General features: G+C 52.4%; 1 protein-coding gene across 10 annotated transcripts in view; it reads right to left on the bottom strand.

The window, feature by feature from the left end:
• Nucleotides 1-13,557, bottom strand: part of HNF1B (HNF1 homeobox B) — a 92,257-nt gene extending 78,700 nt beyond the window's left edge. The window contains exons 1-4 of one of the 10 annotated variants that reach the window (XM_082603557.1): nt 12,991-13,557; nt 8,217-8,416; nt 3,300-3,564; nt 1,639-1,874 (exon numbers count right to left, since the gene is read on the bottom strand). In XM_082603557.1, coding sequence (XP_082459683.1) covers nt 1,639-1,874; nt 3,300-3,564; nt 8,217-8,416; nt 12,991-13,334 — 1,045 coding nt within the window. In that variant the 5' untranslated portion in view covers nt 13,335-13,557. The remainder of the gene's footprint in view (nt 1-1,638; nt 1,875-3,299; nt 3,565-8,216; nt 8,417-12,990) is intronic. The other 9 variants (XM_082603552.1, XM_082603550.1, XM_082603548.1 and 6 more) reach the window with 9 other exon arrangements.
• Nucleotides 13,558-15,086: the final 1,529 nt, after the last annotated feature.

Below are 15,086 nucleotides of genomic sequence, written 5' to 3'. Positions count from 1 at the left end.
CTACCTCTTTCTGGGCCTCAGTTTCCTTCTTCCAAGTTCCTCCCGGTTCTAATATTCACTGATCTTTAAAAAGGTTGCGACTTCCGGGGACCCTAGAGAATCCAATTCCAGTGGGATACGCCTCCTCAGAGGTCTCGGTGGTGTCTCAGGGCCGTGTTTCCCGCCCGACCCCTGCCCTGTCCCTAGTACCTGCTCCAGCCCCTCCAGCCCCGCCTCTCTGGGTCTCCTGTCACCATACAGAATGCCTAAGCCAACAACCGCCTGGTGACCTCACCACAACCCCAGCTTGTCAGAAAGCTGCTGGGCCTTTGTTTGGCTTGCAGGCTCCCTGACTTTGGTGTGGAGATCACAGGTCCCAGCACAATAGCCATTGTCTTCTCAGTAACGCCCCTAACCCCAGCCACGCCCCCCGGGAGCTCCCTGCTCCAGCTCCACGGATCACTACTGCACCGGGGTACGTTACTTTGCCCGTCAGGCCAGTGTTCATCTGGAGGTTTCTCTGCCTCTCAAGAGTAACCCCAACTTTCTTTCCGTGTGGCTGAGCCCTCCCCTTCTGTGGCAACGGGACCCGGAGAAGCTCCCCTCCCTGGCCCCCCAGGCTTCGCGCTGGACAGTAGCAGGCCCCCAGAGACACTTGAAGGGGTCATGCTGGGCGGATGGGGTGCAGTGTGGAACAGATGCTTGGAGACGGCCCAGCTGCTGGCTCTGAGCCTGTGCCCCCAGCACTTAGGTCAGCGCCCAGGTCTCAGGCCTCTCCCATCAGAAGGGCAAACCAGCAGGCGAGGGGACGAGCAGTTTCAGAACCGTCCCCCGAGTTAGAAATGGTGCTCGGCTCTCCTTCTGCAAACCCTTCCCCGGAGCAGGCAGCAGACTGTGCCGCAGTCTGTCTACACAGGCACCAAACCGACCTCAGTAAACACATCCACTCCGGAAGCTGGCTTTCCTGGGAGGACGAAGCCCCAGGGGAAGATATACTCATCCCATCCCCAGCCTATGCCCGACGCAGCCCTCAGCCTAGGGGGGTGCTTTCCCACCAGGAAGGTGTAGGATTCCATCCTGACAAGCCCACAGCCCAGAGCAGAGGTACCTAATCCCAGCCGGGGCCTGGCACACGGCAGCACACATAGGTACTCAACCAATTTTGGCCAACTCATCACCGCCAAGATTTCAAGTGACCCACCCTACCCTAACTCTGGCGGAGCACAGACGCCAACAAGCAGATTGGCCCTTCCCCAGAGGGCCCTGGGCTCCTCCTGCTGCAGCTGGACAGAGCCCTGGGGGTGGACTTGGATGGGGCGGAGGGGCGACCCCTCTGCTTGCGGCGTGGACCAGGCACACCCGCGGGGCAGCCTGCTCCGTCTCATCCGGTGGTGGCCCTGACCCGCTGAGTCAGCAGCCGCCAAGGGCAGGAGAGAGGAGCCTGGAGAAGAACGAGGCGGGTGGAGGACTCCCTGGAGGCTGAGCAAGGAGTCAGAGCAAACCCAACGAGAGCCACACGCTCTTCTCACGAGAATATTCCAGCAGCAGGAGGAGGCCAGCCCTAGGACCATCCAAAAGCACTGCCTCCTCTGAGACACCCTGAGAGCCGTGGGGAGAAGCCGGAGGGTCGGGTCGCTGAGGCGCTGGGGCCCGGCTTACCTGGCAGCTTGTTGGGAGGGGAGGTGCTGGGCTGGTGCGGGGGGGAGCCGTGGGAGAGCAGCGGGTTCAGGCCGTGCGTCTGGCTGGAGCTGTAGGCGTCCATGGCCAGCTTCTGCCGGAATGCCTCCTCCTTCCTGCGGTTCGCGAACCAGTTGTAGACGCGGACCTCAGTGACCAGGTTGGAGCCCAGGCCATGGGCCTTGGAGGGGGAGACACCCCGCTGCAAACATTCCGCCCTGAGAACAGGAGGGAGGGGAAGTGGTGAGCAAGGGCGGCCCAGGGCCGCGGGCCGGCCCCAGACGCACAATCACGGGGGGCCTCGGCAAGGAGAGCGAAGAGACCACGGATAGAGTGCGGGAAAGCCTGTCCTGAGGAAAGGCCAGCCCAGGTAGTTATCTGATGAGACGGCGGGAGCGGGGCGGAGCACAGGTATGGAGCAGGCTCGCTGCCCTGGGAGTCAGGGGCGCAGCCTCTGGTGTGGCTCCTGAAAAAGAGAGGAAGCCGAGGGGCAGGCAGCTCAGGGAGAAGGTCCAGGTGGGCCTCCTGACTCCTCCTGATGTGGTTATTCTTCCCACCCTACAAAAGGCAAGCTCCCGGCTCTAAGCCCTTCCAAAGCACCCTGAAACGACTTCTGGTCTTCTGGGGTTTGGACATCCCACACAGGTATCAGGGAAGCGAGATTCCTTATTCACACAGCAGAACCCCCTCTAAGGGGCAGGCTGGGTGAGGTATAAATGAGGCCACGCAAAAGACGGCTGGTCTCTAGTTTTATCACTGCTGATGAAACCCCAGTGCCAGGCGTGAGAGAGATTCTTAGACACCAGTGGGTACTGGGGGGGTCCTTCTCATCAGCAGAGGGCCAGAGCACAGCTGAGGACGCTGTGACATGTGTGGGCGGATCGTTTCGCCTCCCCACACCCCAGCCTGACCTCCCTGGCTGTATCCTCCCACTGCCAGAGCCAGTCCAGCCCAGAGAGAGGTCTTAACCAGAGCAAAGAGCAGATTTTTTTAAAAGTCAAGGTTGGAGTCAGGGCGGATGGGGCAGGAATGAAGCAAAAAGATATCTTGAGGATTTCTAATAGTTTTCTTTAAAATTCCATGTCATTAAGAACAAATGAACTCTACAAAAAGGACTCTAATCAGTGTGGGCAGTAATTCTTGCTCTCCTGCTAAGTTTCCTTTGAACCAATGTGTGTACAACATTTGGTCAAGGCCAAAGCCAGTCTGTGGCTAAGGGATAGCTTTTCCCTGGTCTGTGAGGGAGGTCAAACACATGATTCTCCCTTCATTGGCATTACATTTTAGACCAGCATTCTCCAGCATTCTCTGGGATAACAGTTCATAGGGGTATACCACAGAGAGACCTCCCATGGTTAACAACCAATTCAGCAAAGTGGAGTGGGTTTCTTGACTGCAGGGCTTCTCAGAGCCTTTAAAATATTAATGTATGTCATAACTCCCTAAGAGGAAGTATGCAGAATGATGCTTCTCAAACTGATTTATTAATAGCTTGAAATGAGGGTTCTGTGGAACACACTTTGGGAAACCCTGATTTGGCCACTTATCTGGATAACTAATGTCTCAATATTCCAGGACTGAAGGGATGGAGCTCGGGTCCATGTGCTTGCCTGCCTGCTCGGGTGAGCTTCTGGTGGTGTTACCTGTTGCACTCCTCCACTAAGGCCTCCCTCTCTTCCTTGCTGGGGTTCTTTTGCCGGTCGTAGGCCTGGTACAAGATTTGCTGGGACGCGGGCCCCCATTTGAACCGGTTGCGACGCATCTTCTTGTTGGTGGGCTCAGAGCAGGCATCATCGGACTGCCCAGGCCCCTGGCTCTGTTGACTGAACTCTGGAAAGAGAAACAGCAGCTGATCCTGACTGCTTTTGTCTGTCAAATTTCCAGAACTCTGGACTGTCTGGTTGAATTCTGAAAAGAGAAAGGAGTAGATTTGATAGGGTCTGTAGCCTTCACTCAGCAGACACACAGACAGATAGACCAACGGGAAAAAACCACCTTTATTCCTCTCCCCTGAGCTTTGGGATCTGCTGTTACTGCGGATGGGGGTGCAGGGGGTAGGCTTGGCTCAGGGCCCTCACTGCCCACTTCTGATGGCTCCACCAAAGCCACCCCTTTCCTTTCTTTGGAGGAGCTCAAACGTGGCCGACCATTGTTTGCAGGACAATTTATTATTATTATTATTTCATTGGCTCACTGGCTCTCAGACATGAAGCAACACTCTGAATCCTGAACTCTTGTGTTTTGATGTCAAGGAGATGAACTCCATCAAGTCTCAGGTCTAGGGGAAAAAATGCTCAAAAGTACAATCTGCACTTAGACAAAGTGTTTAGAGGCTGAAAATAGCTCCCCCCACCACTCTCCTAATTCCTAGGGATCAACATTATAATGTTATGCTCTTTGAAAAACCCCAAACCCCAAATCTTTTGACTACTGCTTTGAAATAAATATAACTGGACCTTTGTATTGGAAAGAGAAGAAGCTCTTTAGAGCTCAGATCATTTCGGAGGCAATGGTGTGTGTGTGTGTGTGTGTGTGTGTGTGTGTGTGTGTGTGTCCAGGGGTCCATTTAGGAGGGAAACAGCCCAAGAGGGAAAGGTCTTACAGACCTGCTCTCACATTTGAAAGAAGGGAAATGCAGGAGATAGCAAACACAGGACCTTCCTGGGAGTGGCACTTAATGAGCTGGAGAAAGGTAAATATAGATGGCATGATGCCCCTTGTCAGTCCAATTCCCAGGACCCAGGCACACTGTGACCCTCAATATATTTTGGTTGAATGAATGAATGAAAGACGGCAGTTCGCCTGATGGTGATTTCCTAGCCTTTGTGGTTGCAATGAGATTTGATATTTGCTCATGGAAGAGGCAGCCTCGTTGTCCTCTTTCTCACATGTGCATGAAAAAGGTTCATCAGGGTGATTAATTCCATTTTACAGATGAACAAGCATAGAGGCCAAGGACCCTGCTGAACAAGGACAAGTAACAGATTCATCTCCTAACTCCTGGTCCCTGGGTTCTGGACCTTGATGTTTTTCTTTCTTGGTTCCTGGAGTCATCCCTACAGGTCTCAGAAAATCCTCAAGGTCCAAAGTCAGGCCACTACTTAGTGCTTGAATCTTATCCACAACACCCTACCACGTGGCCTCCCAGCCCATCCACCTCCAGCAATGGGAAACTTACTACCATCTAAGGATCCATTTCCATCTTGGTCCATCACAAGGAGCAGTGGGCCCCTAACAAGCCTGTACCCCAGACGCAGGTGGTGTTGGCCTTTGTTTAACCAGTTGCCGATCGGCCAAGTTAACGAGCTGTCTCCCAGGTAGATGGACTGAACGTGTCATTGGGACCTTTGATTTGGGCCCCGCCCACTTTGGATGATTCTCAGGTCACTTAGGGCTCTGTTTTCACTGGTTCCCAACAATTCCTTTAGATACCTGAGAATGTCTCTGCCAAATTTACTGGCAGGAAGTCACGGACTCAATGAAATAATGTAGGGCCCCAACCAAGTTCCTTAATTCCTGGTCCCTCAGCTTCCCCGCCTGTGGAATGGGACTGGGTAAAGACCTACGGGCACTAGTCTTTTAGAACATCTGCCCCTAGTCAGGATAACGTTGATGGTAATGATGATCACCCAAGTTCCTACAGAAGTTATACTTTTCAAAGTGCTTTTACACTTCCTGTATTATTTGGTCTTCATAGCGGCCATCTAAGTACAGTGACTTTGGGGAGGATCATAGTGGGAGAAGGAAGTCCCCTGCTCAGTGGGTGTCTGTCTCAGTGACTCCTCTCCTCCCTGTGGCCCTGTGGAGTTACCATGAATAATAGACAAAGCCGGTATGGGTGATCCCAAGGACCCAGGATCAGTATGAGGTTCCTCATTTGATGTGAACGGATGTCATCACAGGGAACATTTACTGAACCATTTCTACAGTGAGGTATTATACAAAATCCTCCAAATGTATCCCTTCATCTCATTCTCACACCTCTCTGTGCAAGAAGTATTGTTATCTCCATTTTACAGATGAAGAAATTAAGGCTCAGACCAGTTAACGTTGCATGGGCTTGGGGCGGAAGCCAGGACGTGAACCCAACCTGTAGACGCTAAACTCATAACCATTGCATCACCATGCATATGCATGGTGATGCAGCATATGCATCACCTCTCGCTTGAAACAAAACCCAAACAACACACCCACAAAACCTTCCAATCGGCCTTGGGTGGAGGTAACTGAACTGACTCCTGAAGTTCTGCCTGTGGTGGGTGCGAGACACGCCTGCAGCTGCCCCACGCTGTGGGGGCTGCCTCTGGCTGCTGGCTGCACATTTTGAAGAACTAGACTCCCCCATGTCCTCCATCCACCACCAACTCTCCCCCACTTCCTTCCAGATTAACTGGGGGAGGGGCACAGAAAATGTTCATTGCCCATAAAAATTAACTTGGAGCAGCTGGCTTCGGCAACCTCTTTACAGGCTCAGGAGCCAGCCTGGACAAGGAGATTCTATCTGCATAGATGGGTTCATGAATATTACCATTTATTATTTTTAGTTTCTCAAGAAAATTTATCATGTGTCATCTTTTTTTTATCTTCCCCACTCTCTCTTACCACTTGCCACGTTCAGTTGTGTCCCTCTTTTATTCATCTCACTTCCTATATTTTATCCCATGCGAGCATGTCTTATATTCATCCTTTAAGAATTGGTTGAAATGTCGCCTCCTCTAGGAAGCCCTCCATGATGTCTCTAGGCAATTTAGCAACTCCTCTGCTGCCCCTTGTGTATACTTTTATAACAACTCTTAGAGAGCAGCTGTCATTAGTTTTTCAAACATCTCATCTCCCTCATTAGGTTGTAAATCCCTGGAGAAAAGGACAGGTGTATCTCACAGCCCAGCAAGTGCTTGGCACCTCATAGGTGCTCATATAATATTTACAGAATGAAGGGATCCTTCGTAAGCTTTATGTCTCATGGGACTTTAAAACACTAATAATAATTTAAAAATCCTTTGCAGAGACTGTCATACATTTTTGCAAAATGTCATTCTCAAGCATCTTGAGAAACTTTTTGGGACTTTTGTCTTTTTAGAAGCTTCCGGCTGTCCTCCTTCTCCTTTCTGAGGGAAATCCCATGGCACACACAGAGGTAGCTCAAACTGGAGATGCTGCCTGAGGCTTGTATTGGAGTGAGGGTGTGTCCCAAGGGTTCTCTGGCCTTTGGAGACTGGCTCCTGAAAAATTTTTTTAGGCTTTCCAGGAATTACAGGGAGTTGCTTCATGTCAGACACACAAATTCTTAAAGACCTAGTCACCATGGATGGTGGATCATCCCAGAGTTTAAAAGGGGCCTCTTCCCCTCAGTAGCAAAGAGCTCTCACTTTGCTTCTTCTAACCTACCCATCTAATGCTTCCAACAAAAGAGCAAACCACCACAATATGAGATGAACCCTTTCCCTCCACCTTGAAGTCCTTTCCAGCCCACAGACATTGAGACAATAAATACTAAAACAATCACTTCAGGTCAGTGTGTGACAGAAAACAAGAGTGATTTTTAAAAGTAGCCCTCCAGTGAGAGGGGAAAAACCCAGCCCAGAAAGGGGCAGAAACTCGTATCTTGACAGAGAAGCCCACCGCCCAGAGGATAGTGTGTGGGAGGAGTGAAAGCTCATATAAGTTTTTCCTAGAAAAAGGGCTGGATCGCAATAATCAAAGTGTAATGTAAAAGTATACCTTCCTAACATAAAAACAGTAGGTCACTGATACTCTTATCATTGAAAGGCAGTTCAAACTTCCCTAGACTTCAAAACAAAAATCTTTGTGTTATTGGGTAGAAGAAATCTTGGGACAAAAAGGAAATTTGGAAACGACAATGGGAATGACAAGAATTCATGGGTCAGAGCTGCAAATGCAGACGCTTTTAGTGTGTCCTGCTTTAGCCAGAAGCAACTTCTTCCTCTGATAGGCTCACCGGCTGGGGGTCTCAAAACTCCATCGATTTTGGTAAATGTGAGCAAGCATCTTAAGTTGCTTCAGAACTCAGTTGCACCCCCCTACCCAACCCTCCCAAATAACAGGATCAGGTTCTGAATATATCTATATATACAAATGCCTTATATTTTTTATACTCCTTTCAGAGAGGAGGAAAATAACGATAATAGTGATCAATATTATTGATTGTTACTAAATGTCTTCCTTGGAAACTGATCCATGGTGATGTATCAAGGGGAGATGCTTGGCTTACTTTGGGGACGATACTCCATTGTTACCTACTTGGTTTCAAAGAGGAAGATGTTGGAAGCAGGGACCAAAATATTCAAGGTGCACTGCACACACTGAAGCGCTTGTCAAAGCAACTGGCTGGGTACTAGGGGATCGTGGGAGAAGAAAATGATACAAGTCAACCCATTGTACAGCAGCGCTGAAGGCCAAATCCACATGCCAGCTTCCTTATATTTGCCAAGCGCTATGCAGACCTTGTTGATGAAGAGGAAACTGAGGCATTCCACAGGGGTCAGAGTTAGGGCAAAGGTCACTCCTGGTTGAGGCAGAGGCAGGATGAAAGCACTTACGTCGGAGGATCTCCCGTTGCTTTCGGACGTACCAGGTGTACAGGGCAGCGCGCTTCTGGGTCTTCATAGGGGTGCCCTTGTTGAGATGCTGGGAGAGGTGTGACTGGTTCAGGCCGGTGACATCGACCACCTCCCTCTGGGGGATGTTGTGTTGCTGCATGTAGCCCTTGATCATTTTGGCAGCCCTCCAAGGGTCCTCGCTAGACAGATAAGCAGACGGTTAGGATGCTGGTAGAAGAGGTCGGGGAGAAATACCCTCTTTCTAGAGGTTTTACCTAAACTCTGTGTAAAACTCTGACCTTCCCCTGTTTCTCCTCCTGTCCAAGTTACATCCTGGGGAGAGGCCAAAATAGAACCTAAACAAAAGAGAAGATGAAAGCTCCTATATAGTGTACTCCATCCCTTTCATCTGAGATTAGGAGGGCAAAGAGGAAGATGATTTCCCTGCTTCAGGAATGGGAAAGCACCCCAGCACTCTCTCTTGGGAAGCAGAAAGAGAAGTTCCTGCTTTATTTTGCTTTCCTTCACTTTCCTGGAATGTGAGAGACTTAAACAACGGCAAGAGGCCCACTGGACAGTGGAGGTGCCATTAGCTTGGGGCTGGGCTGGCTGATCCGACAATGACAGAGGGCAGAATCTCTAAATTCATCTGGACTGCTCCCCCATTATTTTCCTTCAGAATGGGTGTCCCCGTTTCTTGTCTTATAAAACAGGAGTAAAACTTTTGTGTCCACCTCCTGAGAAGCAAGGAGGACTTCTTAGCCAAACGTTAAACGGTTTTCAGAATTTCAGAAAAGTTTTAAGAAATGATGTTCCTCCCTGGGGCTGAAGAACCGCTGCACTGAGGTGAGGCCAGTAAAGTAAAAAAAAAAAAAAAAATCTTCACAGCCCCGCCTCTCAAATAAGACCAAACAGAGGGAGAATAATTTCAATTTCTGAATATGATACGAATGATTCCAAATGCCATGTTTTCCTGTATTCTTACATTTCTCTTCTGACAGGGTAAGAGTGTCTGGAAGTTAATCTTTCTCATAAATTTTAAGCTTGGGTTAAGAGCTTACATTTCTCATAAACACAGGTAATGCAAAAAGCTTCTTTAGAACACCGTATTAGTGCCTTTGAATTTATTCCAAATGTTTTCAACTTGCCAATATCTTTTCTTGCTTATTGAATAGGTGACTTAAAAGTGAGAGATATAATTGAAAACAGAAATTAAGAAAACAGTGCACAGTATAGAACAAAAATATTCAAGAAACAATACATCCACATATACTATTTGTTTAATGCAGCTACATATTTAACTTAAAAAAACAAAACAAACAGCATCCCTTTACTGTATGTTGATGTATATAATAGCCTGACAGAACATGAAAAAAAGTGAAGGGAAAAAGTAGTTTCAGAGGTAATAAAAAACAATGCTGAAAAGCAACATTTACAGTGTTGCAAATGAAATAACCGATTTATTTTTAAATGGTATCTATAACATGTCAACTAAAGTTATGTTTGTGTAATGAAATTTTAAAAATCCAGTAATTAAACTGGGATTTTTGTACGCATTTGAAAAATTGCGATCATTTTAGCAAGTCTTTAATATTAAATTTATGAAAACACAGGCTTTGATAGACATGTTTTGAGAAATGCAAACAAGATTAATTACATATAGCTTAATATATTTCTCAAGTATTTATAAAGGTACTTCCATGTAATACAACATAATGAAGTAACAACAAGAACAAAAAATGAGGAACTGCGTCCCGGTTTCAAGCATGGAGAATTCACCTTGAGTAAGAGGAAAGTAATGTAACATTTTGCACATACCCGTGTAAACATCAGAGCTCATTTAAAATCTTATTTCTGGTGAATATTTCCACAGATATTTTTAGGGTAGAAAAACACCTTCAACAGATACCAACAATAGCTTCGAAAGTTAGAAAAAAGTATTTGGATTTTAAAAGTTAATGCTGCTTCGACAGATTCTTTGACTTTTTTGGTTTTGTATTTTTTACTTGTATTTATTTCGTGTGTCTAAGAAACCTAACTGAAATAGTGTAATGTTCTAAGAGCGAATGATTCCGTTGTTAAGAGTGAATTCGTTTAACAATTGGGAAGGTTTAAAAAAAAACAACAACAGTAAAACCTTATAAAGGATAGCAAATCTTTCAGCCCGCGTTGAAGGACCAGAGTTGGGGATAAGATGGCGTAGTTACACCTTTACAGCTCTGACCACAGAATTCTCACGCATTCACCGGGAAGAGCCCCGAGAGTCGGTTACGTTTTGAAATTTGAAAATACAGCCCGTGATCAGGGGTTCCCAACCCCGATAAACACACAGAACGGGAGAAGCGCGCCCGGGCATTGTGCTCAGGACGCAGGTGTCAAGCGCCCGACCTCGGCGGCCGCCTGGCCAGCCCAGCACGCTCCTTTCCAAACAATGCCTCGGCCGCCCACAAGCAGAGAGGCCCTGGACCCCGTCTCAGATCGCCGTGATTCTTCTTTAAGAAGCCTCAAGCCCGGCCTCTTGGGAGCAACCAACTTTCCAACTTTCCAACTTTCCACCGCGCGCCAGCCTAGAGCTGGGGCCGGGGACCCGGCAGCGCGCAGCCCCCGGCCTGCTTTTCTCGCCTTTCTCTTCTAAGAGATGGAAACAGTGGCCGGGCGCTCCGCAGAGTGACTTGCCCGGTTCTTTTCTTTCCGCCTTAGGGGAGCGCGGTGGGCCAAAAAGGGAGTGCGTGCGTCTGGCGGTCAGCAGCCGACTGTGCAGTGACCTGGGGACCGCTAGCGATTTCTTGAAAAATTACTTTAATCAAGTCTGACCACTCCCGAAGTTGGGGGAGGGAAGGCAGCAACCGCTGGGGAAAGGGAGCGAAACCTTGGGGTCTGTCCTGCGTCCCCCCGCCCCAGCAGGGGTCTCGGGCCCCCTAGCCTCGCTCCCCGCCCCCTGGAGCCGGGGGCTCTGCTCAGCGAAGAGCGCTGAGGTCCAGGGCTCCGGGCCGGGCCTGGCTCTCTGCCCGCCGGGCCTTCGGCGTCGGCGGCCCTGGGGAAGCCCGGGTCCGGCGCCGGGTCTCCGGGCGGCGCGGGGGCTCGGCTGGGAGGGCCCGGCAGCGCGGTGCGTGTGCTTGGGCAGCGGCGAGCAGCCCCGCGTCCGCGTTCTGCTTTCCTTCCCCCTCGAAGCCGCCGCGTTTACAACTTCACCAATGAATAACCCGCCTCTCCGTTCAACCTAATCACAACTTTTTGTGTATCTTTCTGTTGATGATTTATAGAAATAAATTAATAACACCCGAACTCCACGTGCTGCAGTTTATATTACATCTCCGCCGCGTCCGGACCGGCGCGGGGCTGGGTGCCGAGGGGCGCCCCAGGTCCTTCCAAATTCCAGCTGGAAGGCGGGCGCCTGCGGCCAGGCAGATGGGCCTAGGTCCCGGGGCGGGGGGGTGGCCCGCCGGTGGGCGGCGGGAGATCGGTCGGTCCGCCGGGCCCGGGTCAACCTCCGGGCCGCCCTGGCGCCCCAGCCGCTCCTCTTCAGACCCCTCTCACCTTCCTGCACCCTAACCCCGGCTGGGGAGAAACCGCTGCCACGGGCGAAACCGCGAGGGAAGAACCTCAAACCTCAGAACTGTAGCAACATACTTTTGGGAAGTAAAAAAAATCTAGATATCCCCCTGACTGTTTTGCTAGAGAGTAAGCCGCCGGGTCCCCAGGTAGCAAAATCAAATGCAAGGTCATATCCCATCCCAAACTGCCACTGCGGGCGGGTGACCGAGGTTGCCCGAGTCCCCGGCGCGACTTTGGTCCTGGCCCTGTCTAGAGACCGCGGCTCTGAAGGGTCCGAGGCCAAGCGAGGGGCTTGGTCCTAAAGCAGAGTGGCCGGGAGCGACGTGCGGTCTAAGGGGACCGCTGGGCTCCTGGGATAATTAGTAACCAGCTGTCAAAGCCCTGGGCCGCTCGGGAAGTTTTAGCAAACGACCCGGGGCCGGGAGATAGACCTCCCGCCAGCCTGCTTGGATTCCCCAGGGACGCCGGGGTGTCGGCGGCGAGATCCGGAAACGCCCTCCTTTCTCCCACCAAATCCGCTGCGAACTGGGGTCTTGGCCGCATTTTCCCCTCGCTTGCTTAGTGACGTGGTTTCTTTTGCCGCTTGAGGATCCACCCTAACCTGACAACGTGCAAACATTTCCTTTCGCGAATCTAAACGGGCTTTGGGGATTCCGGATAGCCCTGGGGTCTTGCACGGGCGCTGCAAATGGGAGTGCACTCCGGAGAAGTCGCCCCCCAGATCCCGGCCCGGGTGCCGCCTGTCCCTCTGCCAAGAGCGGCAGGACGCCGTGGCCCAGGCCGGCGGCGTTTCCCCGGACCGCGGAGGCGGTACCTCGGAGAAAGGCTTGGCCTGGGGCTGATGCGGGCCCGAGCCTGGTCTCCTGGGAATCGCAGCGGTTTCACTGCGCCCACTCGCACCTTCCGCCGCGTGGGCAAACCTCCGGGCAAAGGGCCCCGCAGCTCGGGTTCTCCCAGGCCGAGCCCCAGCCCGGCCGGGAGGGCCCCGCGGGTCCCGGGCGCTGGCCTGGGCAGGCGTTCCTGAAGCCTCGGGGCTCGGGCCGTCCAGTTGAGGGACTTGGAGGGGTCCAGGTGTTGGGAGAGAAGCGGAGCGCCCCCCGGGGGACTTCTCTGGTGGGAACCAGGCTTGGCCAGAGCGGTCGCGCGCAGTGTCGCTCAGGCACAAGGCCGGGGGCTCAAGGGGCTCGGGCGCACACTCCGCACCTCGGTCCGCGCCTACCTGAGCATCCGGTCCACCTCCGCCCGCTGCTCCGCCGCCTCCTCGGTGTTGAGGGCTTGCAGCTCCTTGAGGATGGGAGGGGTGTCATAGTCGTCCCCGTCCTCGGAGCCCTCGTCCCCGGACAGACGGCCCTTGGCGTGGCCGTTCGTGAGAGTATGGAAGACCGGTTTGGTGTCCGGCTCGGCCCCGCTCCCAGGGGACAAGGGCAGCGTCTCCAGCTTCACCCCGAAACTCGGGGATGGCAGCAACTCCTCCAAGGCCTGGACCAGCACCTCCTTGGTGACCCCGGAGCTCAGCAGGGCGCTCAGGAGTTCTTGCTGGAGCGACGTGAGCTTGGACACCATTTTCCAAGGACAGAAAAAGAAGGGGGTGAGGGGGTGGGTGGGTGCGAGAGAGGAGGGTGGAGGGGAGTTTCACAAGTGAACCCCAAGTCCAGGAACCCCCCCACCCTTCAGCCTCCAAACACCTGTTACTCCCCGGGGTCCGGAGTCTCCTCCGAGAGGAGTCAGAAAACTTCTAACTTGCCATGATCGCCACCATTAGGCCATATAAGATATGCAAATTAGTGGGGAGGGCCCGGCTTTCGGCCAGATGCAAATGATCGTGGGGAGGGGGGAAAACCGAGAGAGGGAGAGCGTGAGGGGCAGACGGGGAGCGCAGGAGACCCGGGCCGGGAGCAGGGCTGCCAGGGTCCATTGTACTCACGCCAGGGGGCCGAAGAGATTCTTGTCCTGGTTCTGTTTATCAGCCAAACTTTAGCTGACCTTTGGACTTGTTAAACAAGTAGCTTGTAGCCTAGTGTGGAAGGCTCCGGGACTTTTCCACCGGCTGCGGGTCCGGCTTTAGTCCGGAGAGAAGAAGAGGCTGCGCTTCGGGGGTTCAGGTGAGAGCTGGAGGAAACTGGGGTGCTCTTGGAAGAAGGAGATGGAGGAGGATGCGAAGAGCAGAGACCCTCCGACGCGTCCCAACCGACGCAGGCGATGGGCCGGGAGAGCCAGGCGGGCGGAGGATAAACTGACCGCAGGGGAATGGACGCGGAGACCTGGGGGAAATGGGGCGTATTAGGTGGGGTGAGTGTGGATTGCGGGGGCGGGGGTCCCATTTACTTCTACCTGAGTTACCGCTTTGCGGACCCCAGGCCCTCACCAGCTGGGTCTAGCGGTTTGGATTTGCACAGCTACCGGCCCGAGAGCGTAGGCAAGCGGGAAGGAGGTCCGGAGAACACTTGGGAGGAGGCACCGACTAATTTATGACCAGAGGGAGTAGCCAAAGTTGAGCTCCCCCAGCAGCGGGGCTGCACCAGCACCCAGCCTGGCCGAGCTGCGGAAAGCTGGACGCCTGGGCCACTGGGTTCCCCGGTTTAAACCAGGACTATCAAAGCGCCTCCGCTTTCGGAGCTAAACTAGGATTGCTGGGCCTCCTTTCTGGCAGTGAAAGCAAAGCTTGGCCTGCAGCTGGATGGACAGTTGGAGCTGCACGTTCTCTGGGCCCACTGATTTCTGGTTTATTCGCAGCTCCAGGACACAGCGGTTCCCAGGGCCTGGGGCGGCGCTCGGCAGAGGCGAGGTCAAGGTGGCCCTGGCAGGCGTCTCCCACGCCAAGTTGGGAAGGCGCGAACTAAGCCGCTGGGGGAAAGAAGTATTTTTCCACGCCGGCCTGGCCCAGGAAGGAAGCCGGGAACCCTTCAGCACTATCGGAGTTTCACCTGCCTCTCCCTGAGGCGCCCAGGGGAAGGAAGGATTGCAGGAGTCGCACCCAGACCTACAGGCTGGACCGGACCTGCAGAAGAACAGGGGCTTTTTAGGATCCATCGCTCACAGCCCCATAGTTCCTGGGGCAGAGAACAACCCCCTCCCCTCTCTAAGCCTCAGGTTCATCATCTGTGCAATATTGAAACCTAAAGTGCAGGGGATGGGGCACTGTACACAATGAATGAGACCACTTGTGAAACCCTGTGGTCTAACAATAGTGTTCACCCTTTTCCTTCCGGGAAGGTAGGAAGCCAGTTACCAGTAGTAAAATCTAGCCCCTCTGGAGGTTTAGGATTCTCAGAATCAGGGAGTTCCAGTGCTGGGGTTGGAGGGACCGGGCGACTC

Source organism: Mesoplodon mirus (genome assembly GCF_964341445.2).
Source record: "Mesoplodon mirus genome assembly, chromosome: 18".
Taxonomy (NCBI): domain Eukaryota; kingdom Metazoa; phylum Chordata; class Mammalia; order Artiodactyla; family Ziphiidae; genus Mesoplodon; species Mesoplodon mirus.
Note: the sequence above shows the minus strand (reverse complement) of the source record. Positions and strands in the feature narration are given on the sequence as shown.